This window comes from Peromyscus eremicus, chromosome 8b, assembly GCF_949786415.1.
Source record: "Peromyscus eremicus chromosome 8b, PerEre_H2_v1, whole genome shotgun sequence".
In the NCBI taxonomy this organism is placed as follows: domain Eukaryota; kingdom Metazoa; phylum Chordata; class Mammalia; order Rodentia; family Cricetidae; genus Peromyscus; species Peromyscus eremicus.
In genome coordinates this window covers 40921273-40931861 of record NC_081424.1, presented here as the reverse complement: position 1 = coordinate 40931861, position 10589 = coordinate 40921273, and the positions used below count along the sequence as shown (strand labels likewise).

Here is a 10589-nt window from a genome sequence, read left to right as displayed (position 1 = left end):
AGTACAGAATCTCCTCAAATTGAATAAGTCTTCTAAGTTCAGTAGAGCACATCTCAGGTGTCTGAATGCTCTAGACCATAAAGTACAGTGTTATTAAAATAAAGGAAGGCAGCTCTGAGCATTGAAATGACTAATCTATGGAAGAAGGACCCCTGACAGATTCTCACAGGTGAACTAAAACCTTTGAAATTGGAGCATTATTGTCACTGTGTGAACTTATATTAAACTTTATGAACAAAGTACATATCCCATCATGATCTCCTGCAAATGTGCATTACTCACAATTCATCATCCTGCTCTTTCCCGTAACTTTCTTTTCCATAGACTTCATTTTGTTTTCTGCTCACCAGAATAATTGACACCACCAAGGCAGGCAGACCTGCAATAAAAAAGACCATGACATTGAGAGATCTCCTGAAAACTCTGGGACTGCCTCATGGGACTGATACTGTTAAGGAAGTAGGAAAAAGAAAACTCTTTACAACAGAGACTCAATTTTCTTAGAATGGTTAAGTTGGTTGGTTAAAATCAACAACAGAATTCCCTCCTTAGTGTGGGACATATGACTCTAAGTGGCAATAGTTAAAATGTACTCTTTAATGATGCTTTCATCTTCTTCTGGGTCTAGTGATTCTCACTGGAGATCTAGACCCTGATTCTATGGAATGCAGCACCAGACAGTATGGTTGTATAAATAAATGATGCTACATTGGGCCACCAGAGTTCAGAAAGATAAGGTGAATGCAGTCACTTTTACTCCTTTTTTTTTAAAAAAAAAAATAAAACAAAGCCTTTTGGAAAAGTTGGGGTCAACAGCGAGTGTGTGATGTCTTGTCTTTTCTCTTCAGAGAATCAGCAGTACTCCCATGTCTACTTCATTTAACCAGTTCATGCCTCCTCAGCTCCCCGAGAGCCTTTGATTTTTCTCAAAGAGGGGGTGGGGGGATGTGGAAAACTAAGGGATGGCTCAGCCTTGAATATTTCCATGTGAAAAAGATATGGGATTGAGCTTTAAGATGCCTAGCTTGACACGAAACCCAGATAAAGAAAGTTGTTCAACAAAAAGATTCTGAACAGGCTAATATGAATGGCCTTTGAATATCTGACCAAGGATCCATGGTAAAAAGCTAAAGGCAATACTTTTGTAAATGTCTTGGTTGCATATGTGAAAATGGCCCTCTTTTTCTGGCTTCCACAACAGGGATGAGTAGAGCTTGGCATTTAGCTGGCTACTATTTTTGGAAGCATAATGGGCTGTCAGTTGCTTCCTTAGCCCTGGGTGGGCTGGCACTGAGCTCAGGAAAAGTGTTTGTGGTGACTTCGGAGCTAAGGTACCGGTGACAATGTCAAAAACTGACAGTGCTGGGGAACAGAGGATGTCCCTTCCTCGGGACTTTCTTATCTAATACATGTCATTAATCACAGTTTTCCTAAGGGTCTTAGAGTACGATGCACGAGGAAAGGTGTTTGGGAGAGGCTTACCCCAGCCAATGATGCAGAATTTTAGAATATACCGGTGGATGTAAGTGTTAAACACTTTGACAAGAGCAATGTACATATGGATGGCCTCCAGCCCCATCCAGGTGAAGGTCGCCAGGAGGAAGAAGTGCAGTAGGGCAGCCACAGCCGTACAGAGGCCAGCCACATCAAAGGATGTGATCCAGCCATCCAGGAGGAAGATGAGATTCAGGAAAAGCAGGGCTGAACTCAGGTTCATCAGGATTTTGGAGGGATAGTCCCTGCGCAGTTTCCTAAGGACGGAGAAGAGAAACGTATGCAAGGAGTAACACTGGACACCAATGTTTTAAAAACAGGGGTCAGTTCCGATTTCCTACCATTCTTGGTAGTAGGTACCTCTATATACAAGACATGGCCCCACCGTGTGGAGGAGCGATGATGTTCATTAGTATTTGCAAGGCTATGAAGAGTTTCTCAATGTGATTTCCATTTCAAAACTGTTTCCAAAATTCTCAACTTATCTATACAGAGTTTGTATTTATTGATTGATTGATTGATTGATTGATTGATTGATTGCTCTGTTTTTAAGACAGGGTCTTCTACTGCAGCTCAGGGTGCCTTGTAACTCACCAAGTAGCCCGGGCTGAACTCTATCTTGTGGAAATGCTCCTGTTTGAGCCTTTTGAGTGTTGGGATTAAAGCCATGAGACACCGCACTCACATTTTTTTTTTTTTTTAGTTTAGGATTTTTTTTCAGATACAAGAATTACATATTTAATCAACTAATTTACGTGCTTGTTCATGTGTGTATGCCTCTGTGTGTGTGTGTGTGTGTGTGTGTGTGTGTGTGTGTGTGTGTGTGTGTGCACCTTTGCATGGATGCCCACAAAATCCTAAAAAGGGCATTAAAGCCCTTGGAACTGAAGTTACAGATGGTCATGAGCGGCCTGATGAGAGCGACTGGATCCAAACTGAGGTCCTTCTGCCAGAGTAGCCAGTGATCTTTGCTGCTGAGCTATTCCTCTAGCCCTGACATTTTTATTTAAAAAGTAATTTCCCTAGAATTGTTTGATGTTCTTGATTTTTTTATGAGTCAGATATCCCTTTTAAAAAAATTTCCTGTTTCAAGAATGCTTGTATACAATTCATGAAGCAAAAATCTTTACCTTTTACAATGTAGCAAGTATTTCATGTCATTTTAATTTACTTAAGTCACAATAATCTCTAACAGACTTGAACCCATTTTCCAAGTAGAGATATAGTAATTATAAACTAAAATTCTATACCTGGAAAATTCATGTTGCATGATCTTATGAGAAACATGAGGATTAAAAGCGAGACACCGACATGATTCATAAACTGTAAAATTGTTTTTTAAAGCTGAGACAATTTTCATGCTCACATTCGCAGTTGTTAGCCCTGGGCTTGGCAGATGGAAATACACTTACTCAAAAGCAACATATGTTAGGAGAGTTGCTGCTGAGAAAATAGCAGATATTCCACACCCAATATAGGTGATGAACGTGAGGACTTTTGTGTTTCTTCCATCTATTTGTGAGGCACTCCTTGGAAGATCCTAACAAAACATGGGAAGCAGCTGTAAGTATTATTCCTCTTCCGTGACAGTGGTGCTTTATGTTGCTAAAAAGTTTACAGTTAACATTAGAGCAGCTCAATCTCAGGGCCTAAAAACAACAATGCCCACCAACACTGACATAGCCACTTGCTGCACTCTGGTGGACCAATCCAAGAAAGACAAATGAAGCATTATTGCAGAAGTAGGTGCACACTGTTTTAAATCAATACCTCCTCGTCTCAGCTCTTGGTAGCCTGGTGTAAGATAAAGAATGAAACCACGGGAGGCCCCAGTAGAAATGGTGGAGGGTACAATTGTCTTGTATGATAAGTCAACAGTCACACCTGTTTCTGCAAGGATAGGAGCATTGGTATAAATGGAGGCCACTATGCAAACATGGCCAATCCCTAGGCCCCTAGACGGTTTGCTAGGTGAGAGATGCTCAGCTAGGAACAGCCAGAGGTTGCTGCAGGTGATCTTGAGGTTTCTATGGTCATTTCAAAGCCTGGCATGTGTTTGGTAGGGTTGGTTTTGATTTTATTTTTCATAAGAGTGAAGCCACACATGTGTTGGGATCTAGCATTTTTAGTCTTTATAGATGTGAATGGATATAATATAAAGGGTCAGGAGTTGTGCAGAATGGGAAGACACCAACATGGACAAACATGAAGCACTAATTCCACATGATGAAGCAAACCTGAAAACTCTGGACCTCACAGGAAAACCTTCCTTTCCTTCCTTAACTGGAGGATTAGGTAGGGACAAAAACTGAGGCAAGATCACTAACCTGTCCTGGTGTGAGATGAAATCACTTCCAATATACAGGTGTTTAAAAATGAAGGAAGAGATTTGCTGAACATATAGTTTAAATATTTCAATCGTATGGCAAAAGCAAATTTTTCTTTCTATATGTCAGCTTCTTTTAATTTTTATCAAATGTCATGAAAACCGCTACTCTCCCACATTCCTATAGAAGCAGTCTGTGTGTGTGTGTGTGTGTGTGTGTGTGTGTGCGTGCGCGCGCGCGTGCGCGCGCACGTGCGTGTATGTGAAATGAACAAACAGGAGACAGTTCTAGATACAACTAATGCAGTAAGCATGTGTGTTGTGTAATATTTTGATTGTGTTCTGACAAATAAAGCTTGCTTGGAGTCAGAGGGCAGGGCTAGCCACTAGCTGACCATAGAGGTTTGAAGGACTGTAGAGAGAGGAGACAGGAAGTGGTAAGGTAGGGCAGAGAGAGAATCTCGGCCCTTTTGGTTAAGGGAACTGGAGAGGTAGGAAACGACTGTGGCTGCTCTCTTGTTCTCTGATCTTTTAGGTTCTTACTCCAATATCTGACTTCTGATTTTTTATTGATAAAGATTTATTAGATTAACACTTCATGTGTGCAGTAGTTTCAAGGCATTGGCAAACTGCATATTGGCAGAAATCAGCAGAGTTGGGTGCTCTGAGCCAGCAAAAGCCTTCCCCTTCCTCAACAGCCCAGGAGTCCCTCAAAACACAGGAAGACATGTACCCATGGCACATGGGATGGAACTCAAGTCAGTGCCAGTGGACTACAGAGAGGTGCCTATCTGGTACACTCACTGCAGAATCAGCTAGAGTAGAAAAATTAGGAGCTTTGAAGGATCATCAAGCACAAGGAACTCTTCAAAGCACTGTTTCCATCTAGGTAAGACAAATGGCTGGTAACTCAATAAAGAATTTAAGAAAAAAACTGAAGTCATTTTACATACTGATAGCAATTCTCACATAATTCTCCTATCATGTGGTGCTTTCTGAGAATGATACATGACAATTTAATCCTTCTAAGCCAGCCAACATGAAGATATAAGTATGTAAAATCATAGGAGAGTCACTTTTATTACAGAGAAATGTAGGAAGGAGCATTAAATATTTTTCACATTTATTGATTAAAAGATATAAGTTTATGTGTCATGGGAAGTTTTAGACTCTGAGACTATGTTATACAAGTGAACAAAGAATTTGTAAATCTAGAAGAAAAAACTTATGACTCAAGGGTTGATGATTTGGAAGAGCCAAAAGGATACAGACACATTGCCAGAAAGGATGAATTTTGGAAAGTGTTTCTTCCAGCAGTTTATAATCTTACAAAAGAGGCCAAAAAGGAAAGTGTAGTAATTCACTAATACACAAATTTCCACACATGTAAACTTAACTTTTTACTCAGCAACAGAAAGCATATGTGCATTTATAAACCCATAATAAAATTTAAATATCATGTAGTAAAACTGGCTATCAGTGTAATGTGCAGGTAGAATCTGGCTGCATGTAAATTATCTTTGAGAAGTCAATTTCTTCCTAGCATCTATTTATTAGAAGTAAAACTCACAACCATTTTCAAACATACATGCACACTGCTGAAATACTTGGGTTAATTAAGCTAAATTATATCTCATTAAATTAAGTAAAATAAGTAAATTAAGCTCATATCTGAATGACTAATTATGCAAGATTAGCATTTTCTGAAGAATACCTTTGGTCATTTTTAAAGAAAAGAGAAAATTAGAGGAAATATTAATTTCTGTTTAAAATGCAAAGGGAAAACACATTAGAGTTTAGTTGTTCAGTTTAATCCCCTGAAGAAAAAAAAACATATTTTGAGAGCACTACAAAGTTACTTTCTGTAATTTACCACCTTTGTCAATGACTTGTTCTTCTTGCCCAGAGTGTTTGTATCCCAGGTTGTCAGGAAATTTACAACTTGCAGAGTTGTAAGTTTGTAATGACAACGGTCATTTGCATAGGAAAAGTAGTTCATCAGCCAAACACTGTAGCCACACTTGCTCATTGCTTCCTCCCAGACCTCACAGGAAGAAGAAGGCCATAAGATTGAAGGGAGATGAATACAACTTCATGTTTGGGATTCCAACTGGAAAACCTGAATCACCTCAATTCCCATTACTCCCATCTTCTATGAAAAAAGCAGGTGTGGTTGATCCCTTCATAGAACCCTTGTCAAAACAATGGCTATGGTACATTCTAGATGTTCTGTGTACTGGATGGGTTCTTCCACAACACAAGTGTACCAGATAAATGGTACTGACTCACTCGTGGATGAGTTCCAACACACCCTTGGGAGTAAGATGAGTCTTCCAAACTGAATGGGATAAAACAAAAGACTGATTTGCTCTAATTTTTTATGCAAACTCTTGAGTATGCTGGCTAGGTAGATTTATTTTAAGGATAAGAGAAAGAAGAAATACAACAGGTTACATGAAATCCCCAAAGTGAGAGAAACCTCAAGAGATCACCTTTCATGCAGGACTGAAGTTACTCACTCTAACTACTAGCTGTCCTAACAAACTGTCCTCTTCAGGGGAGAAATCACTTGGCACAATACACAATATCAGCTGGCATTTGAGCATATTAAATAACACATAAGGAAGAAAACTCTTTTTTTTTTTTTTTTTTTTTTTTGGTTTTTCGAGACAGGGTTTCTCTGTGTAGCTTTGCGCCTTTCCTGGGACTCACTTGGTAGTCCAGGCTGGCCTCGAACTCACAGAGATCCGCCTGGCTCTGCCTCCCGAGTGCTGGGATTAAAGGCGTGCGCCACCACCGCCCGGCGGAAGAAAACTCTTGATCAGACTAGGCATAGTTCTGTTCCATGGCAGGAACACCCAATGCTTTCTTTTTCTTTCACTCTTTCCTTTGGTATCATCAACTCTTTCTCCTTTAACTAAAGGGGTTCATGAGGACTTTTTTGTTGTTGTTGTTCTGAAATTGTTTCTCATCACTGTTAATGCAACATGGAAAATAAGATAGAGTTCTTTTGTATGATGCTGTCACTTGATGTAAATACATGACTTCTGCTAAGTGGATGCTTTGTTAAGACTCAAGGTCTTGGGTACAAATGGGCGTGATTAGGAAACAATTTCTAAGACATATAATCTTTAAAAAGTTGGTTTCATACAAAAGAAGTGTGTCTTCTAAAATTATAATGTGTCAAAATGAGCCAAGAAACTCCCCTTACCATGAGGACTCCAAAGTGAGTGAAGTGGTTACACAGGCAGATGGTCTCACCAGCATCTGAATCCAAGCGTGCAACACATCCCGAGGTGTTCCATCCTCCAAAACTTTCTGCAGGAAGAAAGAACAAGTAAAGAACAGCAGCAGCTCAGTATCCTCTGCAAGGGACACGTCCTTCTGCCCCAAAGAGCTATTCTGTAATATGGGCATCATTCTTGTAGCAACCAAGATGTAGAGTGATTTAGATTCCCGGAATCCTTGAACATCCTTTCAGAATCATCCAGACAGTGGTTTCAAACTGTGTTATACAGAATTGCCTCAGGGTTTCTGAAGACACTCAAACTGATTTTTTACAGAGTTTGAAATCAACTTCTATAAAAACTAAGACTCCTTCTCAAATGTTATGTGCTAATGAGCTCTCTAAAGACCAACACATTTTTCCTCTCAAGGATCAGGCTAACTTTTTGTGAAGACATATGAAGAAAAGAGGTCAGCTTTCTTAGAACATTCTGTGATGTACACAGTGGTCATCATTATGAAGACAAAAGCAAATGGCTTGAACACATCTTACTTGACTATTTTTGGCATTATATTTGTCCATTTATTTAAATATATTTAGGCACAAGATAATACTTTTAACCAAGTATACAAGTCAATCAGGATCTCAAAAAAGTGTGCAACTAAAACACAACAACTAAACTATCTGTAGTAAGAACTGACAAGAAGAGATTTAGGGACCACTGGACTGTATTTTTCATAGGCAAAGTAGCCGATATGTAGGTGGAGTTTTCTTGTCCCAACCATCAGCTCCCAAATAACCAATAAGGAGACTTAAGATTACTTATAAATGCTCAGTCAATAGCTCAGGCTTATTACTAACTAGTTCTTACATTTTAAGCTAACTCATATTACTTATTGACTCTTGCCACATGGCAATACCTTTATTAGCATGGAACAAGAATGGATTTAGTAGCAACATGGCACTGAGGAATCCATAGGGAAAAAGACCCTTTAGGATGAACACATGAGGCTTCTTTTGTACATCCCCTTATTCATTTCCATACTCTCTATCGGGTGATTTCTTGATTCCTTACACGTTCCTCCCTGTTTTGATTGCTCAATATCATTTTGGAGGTCATTTATTCTCCAAGTAATCTCTGTTCTTTATAATTGCTCCTACATTCACCTTCCCTCAGTAGGCTCCTTCACCCACCTCATAATTTTTATGCCTTGTGAATGTCAAATCATCTCATCAGATTTTATAATGGAATGAGCTTGAGCCTATATTCAACTGAAAGTGGCTGTAATAAAAATATATGTCACATTGCACAAACACCTGAAATGAAAGTGGTCGACTCATTCAAACTGTGGATCAAACACATTTTTTTTGCAGTGACAAATATTATTTTAAAAGTGAGAATTGACTTCCCAAGCTATCTAAACTATAGTTTGAAGCTCAGTCCCCCTTAAGTTGTGGTGTGAGGTGAAATGGGGATGGAGGCACTGGGAATGCTTGACCACACTTGAAATTCTGTTAATCTATATTAAATCCCCCAGTATTTTACAACTTACTATTTTTGTTCAGATCCCAGAAGGCACAGATGGGACGATACACTTCCTGTATTAACATAAGAATAAACATGAAAAATTGTATTTTAAACTGTTTAAAAATCACAACTGAAATGTGATGAGAGAATGAATATGTCAAGGGCTTCATAAAGTTACTGATCCGTACCAGACATGTCACTACCACCTAAGAAAGTCAGCAGCCACTCTCTATTCCATTGTAAAATGCTGAATCTACTATTATTCTTCATGTCTAGCAAAGATTTTTATAACTTAATGTTCATAACATCTTCAAAGTTCTCTATATGCCTAAATTCAGGGCCTCAAGAGACAGTCGTATGCCCATAGCAAGATTACATTATTCACAAAAAGTAGACAAAATAGAAGCAACCCAAGTGAGCATCAATGGATAAATGGAGAAAATCTGTTATGTTCCCACAATGGAATATCAACCAGTCCTTTAAGGAAGGCATGCCAGGCATTTGCTACCACACAGATGGATCCTGGAGACTTTCTGCTGAATAAAATCAGTCACTTCTGAAGAACAGTTACTGTCTGGTTCTCTGAGGTGATTGTTAGCATCAAATTAGCACTACAAGAAGATATAGTGAATAGAGGTTGCAAGAGATTTCTGGAAGGTAAGAACAGAGAATGGATGTTTACTGGGGGCAGAGTTTCAATTGGAAAAGGTGAACAACAACAATACCAAAAACTAGTGGAGATAGGTGGTGTATTTGTTGACAAAAATGCAAGGAAGCTATATATCTAAAAAATAATAAGTCCTACTAAGTGTATTTCACCATGGGCCATAAACACAAGTCACCTTCATGGATGCTGAAGCAAATGAGGCCAAAGATGAACAAAGAGGTCTCTGAGGTTTCATCACAATGGTGAGTAGATTCTTCAGTGTTTCAACTCCAGTCCTCAGCCCTTATCAGCCTGCTCACTTCCTGCCTGACTATTGTGAGAACATGACCCAGAAGCTCTACAAAACTGAGAAGACTTGTTTGTGAGCTTCAGGGGAGAGTATGAACACCCATCTCCTTGTAGCACATAACTGGATGGCAGAGAGGGTCCTGAGGTAAGAATGGTAACACTTGGCTTATCATAAGCTACTGCACATCTCCCAAAGAAGTCCACTCTCTGTTGCTCCTCAAGCTTTCTCGGCTGCAATTATCATTGACTTTAAACTCACAAAGAGACAGTCACAACCCCTGATCAAAAATTGTGCCTGCTTCCCTATATCTGAAGATGCTCAAGTCCTGTCTTAAGAACAGTAGCCCTCTTGGTTACTTCCATTCTCTTCTGATTCTTGGGTGCCAGGTAAGACCAACCCACTGGTGGCTGCTGCCAATAATGGTGCCTATATATTGCTCCTAGCCTGATCAGCACATCTCCCTTGTAGAGGGTGGAGGTTGCCCCTGATAAAACGTCTTAGTTACTCTTTATTTTGTACAGTTCTGAGACAGTGTTTACTCTTCAACCACTCTCTGGCATTTTCTTACCTGAGTTCTGGTATGTTTGATTTTGATTTGAACTGGATCTTTCAGATTTTGGATAGTAATGTTTCCAATGCTGCATGCCATCACATAACTCACTAGGATTTTTCTTTGAGATCCAACATCCTTTTAAAGAAAAGAACAAATCGCGTGCAATTGTCATAAGTACACACTTTTGGGCTCCAAAATAAGCAAACCATCAGCAACTTTTACACTTAAGATCTTCAATTCTAGAACATCCTGTTTATAACTTCCAATCGCTGGCTTTCCTGAAGGGTCTATGCTATTTCCCTTATTATAATAAATATATTGAGGGGACAGCACGAACCAGCGTTATAAGGGAATGTTCATACTCCATTCTCCATCACTATGATTGATGTTAGCCAATTGACAACTGAAACAATTAGAACTCATAAATCATGCAAAATCATAAAAAGCTGTGAAACAATTAGATCATTTCCCGACTCTAGAAAACAGATGAAGTTATTTACATTGTA

General features: G+C 39.2%; 1 protein-coding gene across 1 annotated transcript in view; it reads right to left on the bottom strand.

The window, feature by feature from the left end:
• Adgrg6 (adhesion G protein-coupled receptor G6) overlaps nt 1–10589 on the bottom strand; it is a 139497-nt gene that overhangs the window by 13886 nt on the left and 115022 nt on the right. Inside the window, exons 16-21 of the mRNA XM_059272714.1 lie at nt 10099–10218; nt 8600–8645; nt 7032–7138; nt 2907–3034; nt 1483–1751; nt 283–379 (exon numbers count right to left, since the gene is read on the bottom strand). Of these exons, the coding sequence (XP_059128697.1) occupies nt 283–379; nt 1483–1751; nt 2907–3034; nt 7032–7138; nt 8600–8645; nt 10099–10218 (767 nt within the window). The remainder of the gene's footprint in view (nt 1–282; nt 380–1482; nt 1752–2906; nt 3035–7031; nt 7139–8599; nt 8646–10098; nt 10219–10589) is intronic.